The sequence below is a fragment of the Muscardinus avellanarius genome, assembly GCF_963383645.1.
Source record: "Muscardinus avellanarius genome assembly, chromosome: 7".
Lineage (NCBI taxonomy): Eukaryota > Metazoa > Chordata > Mammalia > Rodentia > Gliridae > Muscardinus > Muscardinus avellanarius.
Genome location: NC_137793.1, coordinates 9,175,387 through 9,195,444, shown reverse-complemented (window position 1 = coordinate 9,195,444; position 20,058 = coordinate 9,175,387). Strand labels below are relative to the sequence as shown.

The following is a 20,058-nucleotide window of genomic DNA, read 5'->3' as shown; positions in this document are numbered from 1 at the left end:
TTTACTTACTAATAGTGGTTAGTTATTAAAAGCTGATCAGAAGACATTATTTTGTCTTTAGAAGAATTCAGTTAGGATGTTCCAATGAATAGAAAGTCTTCCTGCTTACGAAAGATATTTTTTTCCTATTCTTTGACTCTGTACTAAGGCAACAATCAGTTGGATTATTTACATGTGCTTAGTGAAGATACAAAAGTTATTCAAAAGGCAACTAAACCTTAATTTTTATAGATAGATGATATTTTAAAATTATTCATGAATATAAAATTGCTCGGGTAGCCTTTGGCTGAACTAGGACTGAACTAGTTTTAAAATGTCTATTCCCCCACTCAGCCCTACCCATACACTGGCCATCATTGCCCCTGGACATTACACAAGTAAATCCATTACTATATATAGGCCACTTTGACTTTACTTTTATGTGTGGTTTTTAATTTATCTTTATATATTTTTGGTGCACTGTTATCTCACATCATAACGTAGTTCAGAATGGTAGTGACATACATGCACACAGCACTTGGTGAACTTCCCTTCTGTCTCCCATACATGATATTGAAATGGGCCTTGGTTAGTCATATCTGGGTCTGACCATAATACAGACTAGCTGACAAAGTTGGGCAGGTTAATCAATATCTCTGTTCTTCATACATACAAAGGTAACAACACCTTTCACAGAGTCAATATGAGACTTAAAAGAGATAATATGCATTTTGTTCAAGGAGTGTTTAATAACAAGTGGGGTGTTTGCATGTGTAATAAAGTTGGTGGTGGAGGTATTGTGCCTCAAAGATGGCCCTGATAAAACTGCTGTATTAATTTCCTGGGCTATCATAACAAACTACCATGAAAGTCTTAACTCAGTCAGGTATGGTGGCCTACACACCTGTAATCCCAGTATATGGGAGGCTGAGATAGGAGGATGAGGATCGCAGGTCTACGTCAGCCTCAGCAATTGAGCAAGGCCCTTAGCAACTCAGTGAGACCCAATTTCAAAATAAAAAATAAAATAGGGTTGAGGGTGTAGCTTAGAGGTTGAATACCACTGCATTAAATCTCCAGTACCAAAACAGAAAGAAAAAGGTAACAACACAATAGAAGCTTATTTTCTCACAGTTACAGAAGCCAAAACTTTGAATTCAAACTATCACCAGAAACGTACCCCCTCTGGAGGCCCTGGAGAATTTCTTTCAGCTTTAGAGAACTTGTCTCTTTGGACTCTGGCAGCTGCTGGCATCCCCAACCTCACTGTGGCTTCTATCCCTGACTCTGTGATCACACTGCCTCGTCTCCTACTTCAGTCAACCTTCCCTTGCCTCAAGGTCATAAGGATGTGAGTCACTGAATTTAGCATCCACCCAAATAATCTAGGGAAAAAATCTCATTTAAAGATCCTTAATTTAGATATGATTCTTTTCTTTTTCCCAAATAATAAGGCAACATTGACAGGTCCTGAAAATTAGGCCATGGGCCTCTCACTAGGTTCTGAGAATTTTACTAAGTTGCAGAGGCTGGTCTCAAACCTGGGATCCTCCTGTCTCAGTATCCCAACTACTGGGATTACAGGTGTATAGTGTATAGTATTACATCTGCCTATATATTTATGGAGGGAACTATTCAACCCACTACATCTTATATTCTCTTCCAGAACCTTGCAGTTCCTTCATGACAAAGTAGAGTCTCAATGATTCCTTGTGTCTGCCTTCAAGAGAATAGAGTACATATGATGCTACCTGGCTTCTGGGTCTATGCCATGATAACACTATGTACCCCCACATTCTTGGAGTGGAACACACATCCTATAGCCCAGGGACCACAATAAGATCTACCCTAAATTAGCTCACTTGGAAGGGCCATGTGTATATTATTTTTATTATATTATTATTATTATTAATTACTATTATTACTATTATTATTTTTAAGGATTGAGCTCAGGGCTACTATACCTCTGAGCTATAGCCCAGCTCTATTTTAATTTTTTGTTTTTTTTTCACTTATTTTTATAATGTGCTTTTATTGGTACACTATAGTCTCACATCATAATGTAAATCATATTGACAATAACATACAGCGTCCCACTAGGTTTTAAAAATCTCACTAAGTTGCAGAGGCTGTTCTCAAATCTGAGATCCTCCTGTCTCAGTCTTACGAGTAAATTATAGGTGTGTGGTATCACACCTGCTTATATGTGCATATTATAGCCAGCTGGGTCCAGCATCAATCATCCATACAGAGAAAAAATATATATCTCCAAAGATTCCAGCCCAGCCATTGAGTCATCTATAGCCTTGGAATCTCTTGGCTTAGGTATAGACATCAGGGACCCGAGGTAAGCCAGCTCCACTAAACTTTACCCAAACTGCGGTCATGAGCAAAATAAAATAATCTTGGGCATAAAGGCACTATGTTTTAAGTTAGTTTTTTTGTAAAGTAATAGACCACCAGATCAAATATTCATTAAATAATGGAATGAATTGAGATTAAAAATAAAAGAGGCACATGAGATACCTTCCCTGGCATGAATATCTTGGATCTTTGCCTAACCAGATATAGAATGAGCAAGCACAGATGCATACACTTCTAAAAAGAGAGAAAAAGCTCCCATCTGTCTCATCCTGAGTCAAGGAGTATAGGAGATCCTGGTAATTGGAAATAGAAACTATATGTGGAAGATTGTATATATCATGTGGTCCAAACTATATATCTCATGAGTTACAAACAGATCCTGAAGCTCCCTCAATACTGCTCTTTACAAAGATCCATCTTGCTCCTTGAAGGAGGCTAAGAAAATTTATCATAACCCCAATACCTTTCCAATTTGTAATACTGAAAGGAATGGAGAGTGAGTGTCTAGTAAAGATACAAAGCTGCTATAAATGCAATGGTTATATTTGATCACTTGTAAATCAGATTATAATATATTTTTTCTCCTCTTACTGTAAAATGTCCTTTGTTTCCCTGCCTTCACTCTATGACTCCAGGTTTCAGAAAACATCCAGAGCCAAGAAAGGCAAAACAAAAACCAGGGTGCATTGAGGGATGAAGATCACTTTCTTTTTAATCAAGGCCCTTAGTATGCCCTTAAGACCCATCTAAGAGGAGGATAATAGATTCTAAATCAGTTCTATGACAAAGAAATTCTGGAGCAAGGGCAGTGTCCTACATCTGCTCCATCCCAGATGACAGCAGTTAGCTGAAAATGGCTGCTAAGCTCTCATGATGTGGCTAGTGTCTGGGTCAACATTCTCACTGCAATAATTTAAAACAACCACAACTCAGAGGAAGGAAGGTTTATTTGCTTGATTATTAGAGATTTTAGGTTCAGTGCACTTGAGGTCAGGGTTTGTGGATCTCAGCAAATGAAGGCAGGAAGGGGAGAGAGAGAGAGAGAGAGAGAGAGAGAGAGAGAGAGAGAGAGAGACTGACTAACTCTCTGCTTTATATCATGGAGAATCCAGAGAGGGAGCAAGCCAGCCAAGGGATTCAAAGACGAAAAGCACAATCCCTAAGGCCGCATCCCCAGGGACCCATCTTCTCCAGTCACACTCTACCTGCCTAGGTAAATCTATTACAATGAATGGATTTATCCACTGATGATATTACAATCCCCATGACTTAATTATACCAACTTTGACCATTAATATGTGAGCTTTTCAGGGAAAATTCTACATCTAACCATAACAGATAGTATGACTGCAGAACTAAAATTTTTAATGTTATTTCATTGAGATTCCTTGGTAAGTAGTGTCATTCTATAGAAAGTATCTGCAATAGAACTCTGAGCCTAGAAATCCCAACTAAGTCGTCTCAGGAAAAACAGATGAGAAACCTCTACCTATTTATTGGTTCTTTCTACAGTTAAATAATCTAACTCCAGCGTCTTGTGGAGGGCCAGAATTTCAAGTTCTCTGTGGTATCATGGAGATCTGTAGCATCTCCCCTTATGACTGTTAATTGCATCGACAAGAGCAACTTGATTCTCAAGTTGTGGTGAGGATTGCTGACTTCTGAGGTTCTACAGAGTTCACAGCAATGGGACCCAAAGAACTAGAAATTCCATGTATGGTATATGAACACAAAAAAGGTTTCCAGGGAGACTTTCTGTCATTCTTTTTCTCAGTCTCATGACTGTAAAAATATAATTTGGGGCATATAAAAACTCTAATAGTGGCAAAGGTCATGAGCATTTTCCAAATAACAGGATGAAGTTGTTCAGTAATTTGTTGATAATTGGGAGTCAAGCTTCTCCGTTTGACCTCACTGGAGTGCAAATACATCCTGTTCCACTGACCCATGTCAACTGCAGTTCTCCGCCTTCCCCAAGGCCCTTGCCCTCCCCAGCAGCCTCAGCGCTGGACACTAGGATCTTTGCGTGGGAAACTTCCCAGTCACGTTTAACCCACCCGCTTCCAGTCAATAACCACACTTCCTTCTCTGCTTTGGACACATTTCAAACAGGCCTCCTTGAACCTTTCATTTTTAGCTCAGAAAGCATTCCAGTAGCTTCTAACTTTGATTCTTCTTTCACACTTCCTTAACATATATGCCATTTGAGAGATGTATTAAAACCATACTCGTGAACCTGGTCTAGTGGTGTACACCTGTGATCCCAGTACTTGGTAAGATGAAATAAGATCACAGGTTCATGGCCAGCCCCAGCAACACAACAAGGCCATTTCAAGATGAGAACATAAAAAGGTCTGGGAGTGTAGTTCAGACATAGGATGCCCCTGGGCTCAATCTCCAGGACAAACAACTATATATGTGATTTTTTTCTACTAAATTATGAGCTCACTATTAGAGTATAGGACTATTTTGGTCACAGTCTTCAGTTTACACCCAAAGCCTAGTATACTGAACAAACAATATGCTTGAGAGATAGCAAGTAAATTAAAACAAATATGCCCAGTCCATTGAAAATGCACAGAGTGGTCTTCCTTTCTTTCACTTTGCAGGAATGACAATGATAATCTTTTCTTGTTGGCCTTCGTGCTCATGCAGATACAGAGCACTTCCAACCAAGAATGACCTCAGAGAGCCAACCCCAAGGACCAGTTATGTCACAAATAAATCTTTGTCTTCATAAAAATTTTCATGCTGTTTTTCTTCAATAAGAACATTTTAACAATTTTTTAGACCGATGGTTTTGAGCTCACGGATGAGCAGTGTCTACAAGAGAAAGTGCTGGGGACAGAGGCACGGTGCCCTCAGCAATGGAAGTTTCTCTAAGTCCCCACACAAAGCTGGAATCCATGCTGAGATGGGTGCTACTTACATGCCCTATGTATTCATTAACAGTGGAAACGGAAAGTATAACTAAAGGCAATAATATCACTTTCTCTCATTTGTTGAGCAAAATTGTGCATTAAATAGAATGAAGTCTGCTTCTAATCTATTTCACACTCCATTATCATCCAGCTCTCCTCCTGTAATTAGACTGTAGCAGGTAGCTGATATGCAAGAGGGAGGGTCTGTGTAAAAGATGGCTCTTCATGATCAGGTTCTAGCACTCATCTCATTTACGACCTGTCTGCCTTAATAAATCGGCTCATGCTTCATTTTAAAAGCCATATAAGCTCTATTAACCCATCTTTATACATTTTAATTTAAAGCAACTGTGTATTCATAACTTTGCCCCATTTGTTTATTTGGTAAACATATTCTAAGTATCTACTCTGTGCTAAGCAAGATGCTTAGGGCTACAGATATAAAGATGGGTAGTTGAAAGTTACTGTCTTCTGAGCTCACAGCCTAACAGGGAGACAGAAAAGGATGTAAAAGCCACAGGGCATCTTTCCTGCTGCCTGACACTAGGTTCAACCAGTCAAAAAGAAGTCATGGGCTGGAGTTGTAGGCCTTCAAAGAATAAATGATATGGAAAAAAGAAAAAAACCCTAAAAGGGTGATGTTGATAGAAGAATAAATGCATATCTAATTTTCAAGTGAAATCGAACCTCCTTTCTGGAAGAGAGTCTACACCCTGCTCAAGGACAGGACTCTGCAAACATGTGACTGTGCCCTCCGAGGCCACAGCTGCTGAAGCCTTTGATTCCTTCTTTGGGTGTGCAATCAAATGCAGTATGATGTACAAGTCCACTGGGCCAGCAGAGTTCTCTGTCTCGGATGTCAGGCAGGTAATAAGAGAGAGTAGGAGCAGCAGAGGCGGGGCTGCATGTGAAGGCTACCATATTGAGAAGGCTTCAGGCAGATAGATACAAGGTGAAGATATAAGCAGGCAGTCAACACGAATTGACCTAAGGAGTTTGATGGTAGCAAAGGAGGAGTAGAGGGGACTTTGTCTGAAATATGAGTCTTCCAAGGCCAGCCTGCTGCTGTTTCAGCTGGGAGAGCCAGATGCAGGGCATCCCCAAGGAGACTCAGGCTCCTGGCAGTACTCAAGGTCCCATGCTGTGAATGTCACCATGCTCCCATTGACATGGTGGCTCCCCACGAGATGCTGGCCCCAACCCACTGCCCTAGGGTCCTCACTCACCTCTGCTTGAGTTAGTTTGACCAGGTCACAGCTCTTTGAGCCTCTCCCAAGATGGATGATGTGTCATCACTATCGTGAGCTAGGGAACACGCTGGCCATTCTCTCTGACTTTTACTGTTTTGCAGTGTATCCAATTTACAAGTATTAGAATGCCTTCCTCTGACCCTCAGTGGATCTTTATCTTACTTTAGGGTAAATAAATCATGTCTTAGACATTGCACTGAGCAAATTCAATTTGTCTTCATGAGTAATAGCACCTGGAGAATGGGCAACACGGTGTGCTGGTTAAGAGCCGGGGCTCCAGAGACACAATCCATGAACCTCGAGCCCACATTGGCACTCACAGACCGTGTGACCTTGGGCAAGTCACAGCTCTGATCAGAGCCTTTTGAAACAAGGGTAATATCCTCTATGAAACATGGGTAATAATGGTGCCTGCTTGGTAGTGTGTTTATATATATTACAGGAAAATTTTAAAGTAAGATATAGATAGAGAAAATGGGTCAGAGGAGGAGCTCTAGATGAAAAAGTAGAAACCACACATGAGCAAATAAGACAATCTAACTGAGGGGTAAGGGAAGGGGGTAGAGGTAAATTTCCTAATGTACATGATGTACATTCACATTCATATCAAAGTCAATCACTAAGACAAACATGAGAAGGAGGGACTGGGGTGTGAATTGGGAAGGGCTAATTGAGTGATGTGTGCATGTGTGCCTCTATTATCTTTGACTGCATTAAGATGTATGACTACAATGCATCAATTTAAAAAAGTTCTGTACAAGTATATTTTATCTCAGAAGTGGACTTCACTTTTTTTTTTAACCACAGATAAGAACTATTTGGATTTTGTTCTAGTGAATGGAAAGAGAAGTCAAGAGATTTTCATCACAGTTGCAGATCATTTAAGAGCATACCATGTGCCTGACACCGACTAGGTAACTTGACATCTCTCATCTCACGTGTGCTGTCTGCAAAGGGCAATTTACAATTAACTAGCACATGTTGAAAGCCTACAGTATACCAACCACTGGGCTGACACTATGAAATGAAAAAGATCATAATCTTTGCTCCCGAGTTGTTCCCAGAGAAGCTGGGGTGCTGACATTGGGTCAGAAAATCTTGCTATCCACCTCAACTCTATCATCTACAAGATGAGGGTGCTTGATGGGGTGACTTTGAGGTCTCTATTTCAGCCAGCTTTATATGCCCCGGAGCAAGAGGTCATTCCACCCAGTGATGACACCTTAGCCTTTCTAGTTTTGCCTTTTAATGACCACTTGTGCTAAATAACTGCAGAGATGGTCAAGACTACAGTGCTTGGAAGGTCTGAAAGAGCAGGTTATGTGGACTGGGGTGCTAGAATGTGTTGGCAGCTCCAAGAAGATCAAGGCTTTGCATGGCTAAGGCAGAGACCAAAATACAAAATCATAGCACCCACACAGGAAGGCATTTTAGAAGACTTCTAATACTGAACATCCAGCTCTACAATGTGTCCCAGAGTCTGAAGGTAATACACTTCATGGTCAATTCTAGAGCTAAGCATCTCATCCCAGCCACTCAAGCTGGGGATTTCTGTACCACACCCCAGTGTGTCAAACTAGCTAAGTGAACAGGATCAGGAATCTGACAACCTGGGTTCAAATATCTACCCTGTACCAGTTACAAAATGGTGTGATCTCAGATCAAGTTAAAAGAAAAGTTTTCCCTTGTAAAGCTGGTAGCATAAGAGTATCTATTGAGATAAGATTAAAGTCAGATTTCATTTGAAAACTACAACAGAGGGCTCAGCACAGAATGAGCTTGAAATAAATGATAGCAAGGACTTATATAATGCACTTACTATGTGTTGGCTCTGTCCTAAACACTTTACATTTGCCACCTCCTCCAATACTCACAAGGATTATAAGTTCTGCTATTAATTCTGAGGAATGGCAAACTTGAGCAGTCAAAGAAAATGTCAAAGGTCAAAGAGCAAATTGCAGAGGGAAGATTATACTTAGGCCATCTGTCTCTGGAGTCTGCACCCTTTGCCACAGCACTGTGTGTCACGTGTCTTTCATGACTCTGCTTCTAGCCTTCCTATGTGTCAGACACTGCCTAAATGATTTATATGAATTAACTCACAGAGTCCTCCCATTAACCTTTACGACATGGATGCCATTACTAAATTTACATTAAATGTTTATATTAACACAGAGGGCAAAAGTTGGAGACACTGCAGGGCAAGGGCCATCGTTTTATGGTTCCTGGGAAAGTGGCATAGGGATTGAAGATTTTCAACTACCAAAGAACTATTCTAGGTTAAAAACATCACCAGATACCTGGGATGGGAAGGAAAATTGTTAGTGATCACCCAGGATGGGCATCCAAGATAATTTTCTTTTTTTGGTGGTACTGTGGATGGAACCCAGGGGCCTTCTACCTCCAGGCTACACTCCCAGACCTATTTTATATTTTATTTGGAAACACGGTCTCTTAAACCAGCTGAGGCTGGCTTCAAACCTGAGTGATCCTCTTGTCTCAGCCTCCCAAGCACAGGGATTACAATCGAGCGCCAACACACCCGGCTCAAGATAATTTTTTTGAGGAGCCAGATCACTGTAGCAATTAGGAGGAAGAGGTACAGGGTAGTGGAAAGGTTGGGTTTTGGTGGACACCAGTTTTCACTTTCTAGCTGTATGTTATTTCAGTGAGTCTTTCAACATCTCTGAGCCTTGGAATTTCTTTGGTAGAATGTAAATAACTGCCTAATTTGTACAGTTGTTTGAAAAATTAAATGAGATTTTGAGTGTTATACACAATGACTAACTCAGGATAGATGCAATAAATATTAGTTCCCTTATATAGCGCAGTTTATGATAAACCAGGATAGGTTGATGTGGGGGTGTTTATTGTACAGATAAACCACATACTGGTTTATGTGGGGGAAATTGTAAAGTGTTACCCTGTTCTCCTGTCTAGTAATGAACACCAGAATATTTGTCGAGAGCAGCAAGGAAAGCTTGGTTTTATATTCCCACTGCTATTTTAGGACTCATCTGACATATATCCTTAGGGATAACACAGAATACAAGTCCAACAAAAAAGCAAATTCCAAGTATCTAATTCTGGGTGTCATGCCAATTCCTCAGAACCACTTTGACATCACCCTCTTGGTTCGTTGTAACTCAGAGCACTTGATTATAGTGTAAACTTTCCCAAATTCTAAATTACAGGACAATCCAAGCATACAAAATAATCACTCTTTTCTCTTGCTGATATCTTTAACTCTCCCTATACAATGCATAACTGCCACTTCATTGATTTCTTTTTCTCTTTCATATCACACTCTCCAGTCTAACATAGATTAATACCTTACTCTTTCTTTGCAAAATCTTCATTGTCAGTAAATTATTATTTGTGCAATAGAATTATAATTCTGAAAGACTATGTTTTATACTGTGAATGATGGAAAAAATATGCTTTTAACTTGCAGGGCAAGGCCAATTTTCTAACACTTCAGCCCTATTTGCTCAAATGCATTACTCCTGTAAAGTACCAATTATGGCTAATAATGGCCTTATTCCCACCTTAGTAAGTACTTGGTTTGGTAAAGCTTTAAGGACTTTCAACTTTGACAATCAATTTAGTTAACTACAGGTACTAGCTGATTTCATATAGTTTATCACCTCAATGTCACACTGCTTCCCTGCTCGCCCAGAGTGAAGTGGTGCTCAGTATATATTTGCATATACTTTTATGAAGCTTGCCAGATAAAACACACTCGAGAAGCCATATTGGTGTATCATAGTAATCAAAATTTGAGATATTTTTAAACCCTTTCCCCCTAAAGTTGTCAGATTCTAAAAGTGAATGCAAGACTAGGTAAAATAATAATAACAATAATAGTAACAATAACAACAACAACAGCAACAGCAACAACAACAACAAAACAAAAAAATAGAGGAATTAGCTTAAAGAAGAGACCTGGGGTTGTGGGGGGGAATGTGGTCCCAACTGGATTCCAGTGAGAAGGTTATAAACACTATCTTGCATTAGGGCCCATATCATCTTGACTTCTCACCAATCACCAAATGGAATTCTTACAAAATATCTTTCATCTTTTGCATTCAACAGAAATCAAGGTGGGTCAATTCCATATTTTAAATATCTCTTGACTTGTTATTCGCCATGCTACCACTGGAGTTTCAGTGTTCTCCTGCTCGATACCGTGACACAACAGCATTTCTAAGGTTTTATTTTTAAATTCACATAAGGATCACCACCGATCATTGTAAAAAATAGATGAGAATTGTGACTACTTGGACTTAAGACCAAATAGACCAAGGGTGCCCCAAGCTCTTTGCAGCCTTAATACTTTAAGAACTTTCCCCATTCTATTCCAGCCCCACCAGCCTAAGCTTTCTAGTCAGTAGAGCTGATCATGTCTCTTCCCCTTACTTACAGACTTCTCTGAATTCTGCTGGTCTAAAGTGAGAGGCTGAGTTCAAAAAGTGTTTGCAGATTTCAATTCAGTAGCAGAATCTAATGCCCTCCAATACTCTCGAACCTATTACTTGGGATTTCCCCTGACCCCAGGGAAGGTGACCAGTATAATCTTCCCAAGTAGATATTGCAGGACAGAAACTCTTTCGTATTTTCTGAAAGAATTGGACCTTTTCTCCCTTAAGATAGAACTCCATAACATTTAAGGTAACTTTTGATTAGATAGTTTCCTAACTTTAACTTTTTAAGTGAGCCATTCTGCTGCCTGAAGCAATGTCTCTAACTCTGGTTTATAGACTCCTATTTAACCCAAGCACCAGCAAGCCTGACCAAGAGTGATGGGCGAAGGCACACAGGAAAGATACAGTCCTGGCCCTTCCTGAAGCTCATTCCACTTAGGCAAGACCTGTAAAAACAATGACCTGAGATGGTAAGTATAAGAAGAGATACATAAATGGAGTTTCAGAGTTATCACAAAGGGTATTTTTCAGACAGAGAAAACACAGAAAAGCAGTCCAAGCCAAAGAAACTACCTTAGTGAAGGCAAGAAGTATGACTGTGTACAGGATGGCAAATGCAAACATAAACTTCCTAATTCAGAAACTGTAAACATTCATTACCATATTTGGGGATTTCACATGGAAACTTCACTGTGAATTTTGTTGTAGCTACATTTCTTTATCAAACAAGCATTGCTTTGTGGCTAATTTAAGTATTAACTTTTGACATCAGAACAAGGAAAAGTATTCTCAGAGGCAGCAAAAAACTGCCCACTCTCTCCTCATTAATAACTTGAATGACTTATATTTCTTATATACTCTGAAATTTCTATAGAAAAGAAGAAAAAATCCCTCAAAACAATGCTGGAAGTTATCTTGCCAGGATTATATTTTCATTTGAACCTCAACAAGGAATTGTCCAGTCTATATAGAAAGCCTAAGCAAGCAACAGCAAACATTTCTTCAAAGGAGAAAGAATACAAATTCCCCCTACCCCAAATGAAACTTATATCAATCCCTTTCATTACTATTTGACCCATGCAGTAGCAGGGGAAATATTCTTAAAAACTGAGGAGATCCTCACAGGGACAGAAAGGAGGTACAGCCAGACAACTAGAATTCTTAGATAATGCTCAAAGCTGAATTGTACTTAGATACTATAACTCCTGCCTTTTGAAACCGTTTATCATTACTACATGCTACTTTGAATTTATCCTATATTTCTTTCTGCATCATTTACTTCTTAAAAGCTACAGGATACAGAAACACAGCGGAGATATCACAGGAGAGATCAAAAGGGAGAAAAATGTCTCTAAATTGGATCACCAGCCTCAGAAGAATTGAGATAAGCTAGAAGTTGAAGTCTATATTCGACCCAAACAGGAATTATTTTTCACCCAAAGAAATTAAGAAATTGTAGGATATATCGAATCATTCCAACATAACTTTTCTAAATTCCTTGATCATCCCTCTTCATGCTCCCCCTTCCCCTAACAAGAACTAAACAGCCATGGGTGGTTTTACTTACAATTGTGAAGTTCATGACTTTGAGAATCCAGATGGTCATGGCCAAGTTCACCAGTATCAAAATCATGAGGAGTAGGACGAAGAAATACAGGCATCTCTTCCGCCAGCCATAGATCCCCACTTTATATACCTGTGGCCCCTCAGAGCTGGGCATGGTGCTCCGGTGGTGGTGTGTGTACTGTTCCTGAGGCATCTGAAATACACCAGTTGAGAGAGAAGCACTCACATTAAATGCTGAGAGAGAGAGAGAGAGAGAGAGAGAGAGAGAGAGAGAGAGAGAGAGAGAGAGAATGAGAATGAATATCAACTGATGAAATGATATAGCTGGCTGCTGTCTGTACAATCTCATGTTTCTGATAAATAAAAATCTGCCTCCTCTGTTCAAAAGTGACCCCTCTGGGTACTTGCTCGAGCCCACTTATTTTATGATGCCTTCCTCCCTAGTGTATATAAAGAACCCACATCTGCACATATCCTGAGAGGAAAGGGTCTCCTAAAATTCCATTTTCCAAGTGACTTAGAATTCCAATATCTTTGTGAGGGAAACCTTCAGAGCCTTATCAAAGGCCTAAAGGTAAAATCTGGGATTAGTCCAAACCAATTAAGTTAACCCCATCACTTCATCTTGTGGTATAAAAATACTACTCTTGAGATTTATTTGGAGAGTGAAACAAGATCTTGATTACAATCACTCTGTGTTTCCAAGAAGTTGGTAGCAAAAGTAGATATTTTTTTCTTCTGCTCCAAAGAGTTCTGAAGGAACAAAAATCTGAAGCCTCATTTGACTTGGGAATCTTCAACAAGTGATAACCTACTGAATATTTCACTGCCCTCCATGTTAGTCCTGTAAGCTAGGCTCTGATTGTTGTCAATCAACTTATTTATTTAGTAAACATAAGGAAGGTTCTAAATCAAGTAAGATGTGCACCAGCCTTCCCAGAGCTCGTAAGCTGACGGGAAGGACCAGGTAAAGAATGATCACAGTAAAGTGAGATTAGTTCGAAAAATATTTGTCAACCATAAATAATGTTCATCCCTTTTAAAGTACAGAATTTTCACAAGTCCCTGCTACTCACACAGATGACCCTTATACTAGCATTACTAATTAGTCACCAGCACAAATCTAATCACTTCTGTAAAATTTCCAAGCCAAAATAAATTTTAAAATTAAGTGAAAACAAAGCTATACAATACCAATAATTCAAAATGATAATTGCTATAAAGAATGATTTGCTAAAACTAAGTTGCAGGAATATGGCCCCAAGGGCTTCAGCACAAGGTCTTTTGGACAGAGCCCCTCTGTTCTGCTGTCTTAAGCCATCTCACTACACACCTTCTATAGCTTTTCTCTATTTGGACGACTGCATGACATTTTGGCGTGCGTTTTACTTCTTTTGGCCCTCATATAGGTATACTGCATTCCCAGCAACTAAGACTTGTCTCTGCTTATTTTTGTTCAGCCAATAGCAGTTACATTAGGAATACGTAGTACAAAGTGATTGTATTGATACACAGAAGTGTGGGTCCCATCACGTCCTTGATTATCAGTTCATTTTCTACATGGTTTAGCAGATGATTACTTGATGGGTTTTAGTTAATCAACACAACACATACATACAATCTAACAGTCCCCATAGAATGCATGGCCATCAGGCATTGATGGAATTCCATTCAAAATCCTAAGTGACATCTTCCCTATGGCCAACAAAAATGTTCCATGAAATCTTACAGGCATCTGCCTCATTCCAAACACTACCTGAGTGCTGAAATTAGGACTAACCTGGATTATATGTTTAAGTATACATGTGGATTGAATTTAAAAAGTGCATGAATTAAGAGCAAATGTATGATCTCCCACTGCCTTCCCACTGGCTCGATTGCAGTCTGGGAGTACAGGAAAGTCCGAGTCAAACATCGCCAGGAGGTTCTTGTATGGATCCTTGCAAATTTCTACTTCAGGCTCCAGATGCACTAGGTTCACAGCCAAAAAACTTAGTTTTGTGCTGTAAGATGTTATTTTTCTAACTCAGCTCCTGACAATCCTTCCACGAGTCACGGATGCATTATAAGAAAAACAGAGCATAACACATCATTATTCACTTGGTTTTTTACACACACCAAGATCAATTAGAAGTAGAAAGGATATCCTATAGGTCCAAAGGAAATCAGACCTTTTTTCCATTAAATCATATTCTGTAAAATAAGGAAATGATCAGAGAATCTTCAAATCATCTCTGCAAGGTCCTTTGACTTGACTCCACTGATTTTATGGAAGAGCCGAGTTAGGATTAGAGAAGTTCACCCGCAGGTGGATGGCTGTGGGGTTTGTGGTAGGGTAAAGACATGAATGACAGTCTAGATTTTTGCAGGCAGGGTGAACAGTGAGCTATTCCACTAATGAATAGAGAGAAACTAATAATACTGCCAGCACACCAGTGACCTTTTCTCTTGTCACTCACCCAGTATCATTATATAACCTGAGTATAAAATAGTCATTTACCGAAATGATATGTTCGATAAATGGAAGAGGATTTGGAACATAGATATCGTGTTTGTGGCTTTTTTTAAACACATAGCCTGTTACAGTTTAATAGAATGCAGTGGTAACTTTGAGTGGGAATTCTCAGTCCTTGATGTAGATTAGAGTCCACTATAGGGTTATTGAAACATCTACACTGAGGTTAATTAAATATCAAGCATAGATCTAGCACCCAGCCATCAGTATTTATAAAAGTTCCCAGATAATCCTAAGGGTAGATGGGCTTGTGCATTGTTCTGGAATAATGGCCTTCAACCTTCACTCTGCAACAGAATCCCAAAGAAATTTAAACACCAATTCTGATCTCCATCATTAGAATCTGGGGATCAGGGTGGGCCATTGTTAAAAGGCTGCTCATGTGGATCCAATCATTTGAAAAAATATCCAAAATAAATTGGTTTACATTTTTGTCCCTGTTATAACTATTGTAATAGAAAAAAAAATCTTGAAAGAAATGTAAGTATGTCAAACATATAAAAAAAGCAGACCTCCTCTGCTTAACACAGTAAGGTAAGAAAGAGGGTCTGCCTACCTTTGAGGCCCTTCCATAGGGCCCTCCTACTCCTGAGGAACAGTGACTGTGTCAAAAACCATCATTTACTAGCAGAGGAACTCATGGCCAGGGAGATCTAGTAGCTCCATTTCAAGCCACACCAAGAATTAGAAGCAGAGTGGGGATTAAAGTTGAGATCCTTTACTTCATGGAGGAGTGGCCTGTTGTATATGTTTGGAGATTCTTGCATCTCTACCACATACCCTTTAATAAGCCATATGAAACTAAATACTCCAGTTTCCAACTCTGTAAAATTAATAAAATACAGGGATAGGAGAGAGCAATTTTCTACAAATGATCATAATAGAAGTCCTTTCTGGGCAAACATAAGGTAGTAAGTACATTTGTTATCAATAATCCTGCATTAAAAAATTAGATATGCTGAGCACATTAATTTTCTAGATAAAAATCAAACCATGTTGAAGTAATAAAAATAAAATGGTAAAACAAGCTCTAATCTGTGTTTCTTTCTGCTTTTTCCCTAAAAAAAAATTTACTCCCCAGAGAACAATGTTGTAGTCTCAAATCCTCACTTGGACAGGCCTCTGTGAAATCCCTGGAAGGGTCCCATAATGCATGAACATAGTCAAAATTTTCTGTGGAACTAAAATAAAGATGGTTTAAATTTTAACTGGTTAAGCCCTATTATTTTCTATTCCAATTTCTCTTTGCATTGGGTAGCTTTGAAGAATATAAAGGCATTTTGGAGATCCCAATCAAGAGGGAGCTGAATTAGGGGTTCATATAGATTGTATGCTACAGAATATATTTATGTGGTTTCCGGTTGCTCACCTTACAGATGTGTTATTGCTACCTCTCCTGATATAGGGATGTCTTCCAAGATTCATTCCTTCTGCTAACTTACTAAACATTGTGACCTGAAGGTGCAGGACCAAAGAAAAAAACCTGAAATGTAATCATGACCCACAATGACCAAAATATGTGTGTAGTAGAGGAATAAAATGGGAGTTAGAAGGGGAAATTTTCAGATGAGTTAAATTTCAATAATATCAATTCTCAGATATCTAGTCAAACTTCTCTACTGCTAAGAATATACTCTACATATCATACATAATTATAAATGCTCCACACATTTTTATAAGAACCACAAAAAATATAATTACCGAGGATGCTGTTTGTAGATCACATGTAACAGATGTGTCGATGTAAAGCTGCAAACTTTCTGTAACAGTCATCAATAATTAAAATTTTCTGTCAAAACTGAGACAAGCCCTAAGCATATACCACAGGAGATAACTGTCTATATATTAGCTATTTGTCACTATCACTTTCTAGATAGCTGTCATTTGAAGAGAAAAATCAAAGGCTATAAAAGTGAAATGTGCAGAAGCATGTGAAACTACTTATTAATATCATTCTAGATTTTGCGATGTCACCTTTTAAAAATTAACAGATTAATTTCCTCTCTCATTCTAAATGCATATTCATGTTTTTACCTTAAGTGCATTATTCTCCACTTTCCCCGTGGAGAATAATACAGGTGCCCAAACTGTTTAAGTTTGCAGTCTCATAAACCCCAGGTCCTCCAGTGGTCCTTTCGATCAATACCCTGTAATAGTTTGCATTTAAAAGTCTCCCTACTTTTCACGGAAACACAGTCGCAATGTTGAAAGCACAGCTAATTGGCCAAAGAGGGATCTTTGGGGGTGTGGCCTTGGGGATTATACATCCTTCCTCTTCTCCCTGTTCTCTCTTGCTTCTAGCCTCCAGGGTGTGAAAACAGACTCATGCTCTTTTTCTTTTGCGCTCTCTCTTCTCTTTCTCTCTTTCTCTCTCTCTCTCTCTCTCTCTCTCTCTCTCTCTCTCTCTCTCTCTCTCCTCTCTCTCTCTCTCTCTCTCTCCTTCTCCTCCTCCTCCTCCTCCTCTTCCTCCTCCTCCTTCTCCTTCTCCTCCTCCTCCTCTCTCTTTGCTTCCTATGTAGCACCATGTCCAGAGCTTCACGTCCTGGCCTCCCATAGACTGAATCCAGAATCTCCAAAATACTGTGAGCAAATAAATCTTCCTCTAAGTTGTATGGTCAGGTCTTCTGCATTATAGCACTCAAAATGCTGAGTCAAGCCTTGAGCATACACCAAGTCATGAGTATAATATCACCACAGACGTCACTGCAGAGCAAGACTCCATGGAAGGTACAATTTTTTGTGTTCCACTGGAATGTTTTTTCGGACTTTATATATGAAAAATTATGGATAGTTATTACACACAGATTCTTAGGCTTCACACCAATAGAGTCTAACTAAGTAACTGTGAGTATGTCTCAGGAAGCTGTATTCTTACCAAGCACTGAAATTTATTCTGATGTAAGTACCCCAGGGATCATGCTCTGAACATACAAAGATGATTTCCAGGCCCATCTCTGGCTTTGCCAATGTTGTTTCTCCTCTTGATGATCCACATTCTCCCTACCTCTTTCCATATATACTTTTTCCATCCCTTGCATTTTTGTTGCATTTGTATTTTGTAGCTTTCATTTCCATCATTCTCACTTAGCAATTTGGATTCTAATTTTATCTTTAGGAGAAATCTGAGTATTTTTTATTGCCTTCTAGAATTGACTAATTGTTTAAAAACTAAATAACATAAGAACACCTTTAATTCCTTTTCACATTTTTTGCCAAGCCACCTTCTGAACAATTTTCATATACTGATAGAAACCTTCCTGGAAGTCATGATTATCAGAAATCACTGTTAAATGTTTCATAAAGCCAAGGCATAGAGGGGGTACAGTAATGTATTTAATTTCATGTTCTTTACCTTTTTGGGTGTCTTGATAGTTTAATATTAAAATTTAGTTTGCTTTTGTTAATGTTAATTTTTCTTATAATTTTGAATCTTTTAGCAGTCCCAACTTTCCTCCCCCCAGGAAATTTCTTTGCCATTTAGGACACTGCAGACCTAGGGTTCTTTTTCAACATCTTTTTATTCTTTCCCAACTCTCTTCTCTCTGTCTTTCTTCCAAGTTCATGTTATGAGTCAGTGTTCTCTCTCTTTCCCCTCAGAGACAAGGCTCAATATCATCCTTTCATTTTGTACTTCTAGGAGTATGAAATTCTGCTTACCACTCTAACTCTAGTTTCCGTCTTAAATTGAACTTATATAAATGTCTTCCATCCATCTACCCACTTGTCAAATGATTATAGAGCACTGATCAAATTCCATATATTGTGCCAAGATCTCTATACGGCAAGTGACAAGAATTACTCCGCCCTTATGAAGCTCACAGTCTGGATGGTGGAAAAGAATGAATGTTGTAAATGCATATAGAAATGAATTGTGTTATGCACCGTATACCTGGTAACATTACAAAGAGCATCATAGGGCGGTCCTTTGTAAAGACTGACCAAGAGAGAACTACATGAAGACACGACATTTCAACTGGTGCTCGAAGAATAAGAAAACAACAAAGTGAATATGGGGATAAAGAAGCACTCTAAGTAGAGAAAAGAAAGCAAAGGACAGAGGTGCACAAAGCTAGAACACCTGGCTTGACTTAGGAGAATGGGGACAGTCAGGAGATGAACGTGGAGAAGTTGGCTACAGTCAGATGACCCTGGAAAAGACCACTGTGAAAAGTTTGTGTGTCATTAAAAAGGTAGTAAGATAAGATGACAGTACAGAACACAAGACAATGCTAGTCAGATCCATAATTATAGGGAGTCAAGAGCTGTGTCTCTAGACAACCATAGCAACACCATAAATATTTGTTGCTTGATGAAGATTAACAATATTCCTCCACCCTCTATAATAATATGCACTCCCATTTCTTAATAATCATACAACAGTGGTCATTTACATTAGACTTTGTGGCATTTCTTCATAGAATACTTCTTACATGAACACATGGCGCCTCTATGAATATAGGTTCAGCACTTTTAAGTTTCTCAAACTTCCTCACACACCAGTAGCAACTGAAATATGTAACATAGGCATGTGTTTGCTCAATGCATGAATAAAAATCAGGCCGATTTCAAATAGTAAATTATACCCCCTAGCACAAGGTGAGGAAGAAACTAGAATATCAGATGTAAAAGGATAAACACTCACACAAATTTGCTTTTCCAAAAGCACATACAAGTATAGCGATGCTAAGCAGGCTTAAATCCAAAGCATTACTCTCTTCCTCCATGAGGCTATTTGCAGTGTTCACCTGTTCAGAAATCCAGTTGACTTAAAGATGATCTGTACCTTGGGTCCCAAATGTAATAGGATTATATTTCCCAGAGAATGAATACAGCAACATTTTTGTGACTTTGTCATTAGATAGAAATAAACTAGCATGGTATTTATTCTGGACTGCAGGTTTGAGGCCAGCCTCAGCAGCTTAACAAGATCCTGTTTCAAAAAAAAACTAAAAAGGGCTGATGTAGCTTGGAGGTAGAATTCCTCTGTTTTCAATCCCTAGTACAAAAAAAGACAGGAATAGACTATCAATAGTAAATGC

At 39.0% G+C, this 20,058-nt stretch overlaps 1 protein-coding gene across 1 annotated transcript in view; it reads right to left on the bottom strand.

The window, feature by feature from the left end:
• The window catches only part of SGCD (sarcoglycan delta), a gene marked incomplete at both ends in the record, with an annotated part of 422,413 nt that overhangs the window by 387,611 nt on the left and 14,744 nt on the right, over positions 1 to 20,058 (bottom strand). Inside the window, one exon of the mRNA XM_080699026.1 lies at positions 12,506 to 12,697. Coding sequence (XP_080555152.1) covers positions 12,506 to 12,697 — 192 coding nt within the window. The remainder of the gene's footprint in view (positions 1 to 12,505; positions 12,698 to 20,058) is intronic.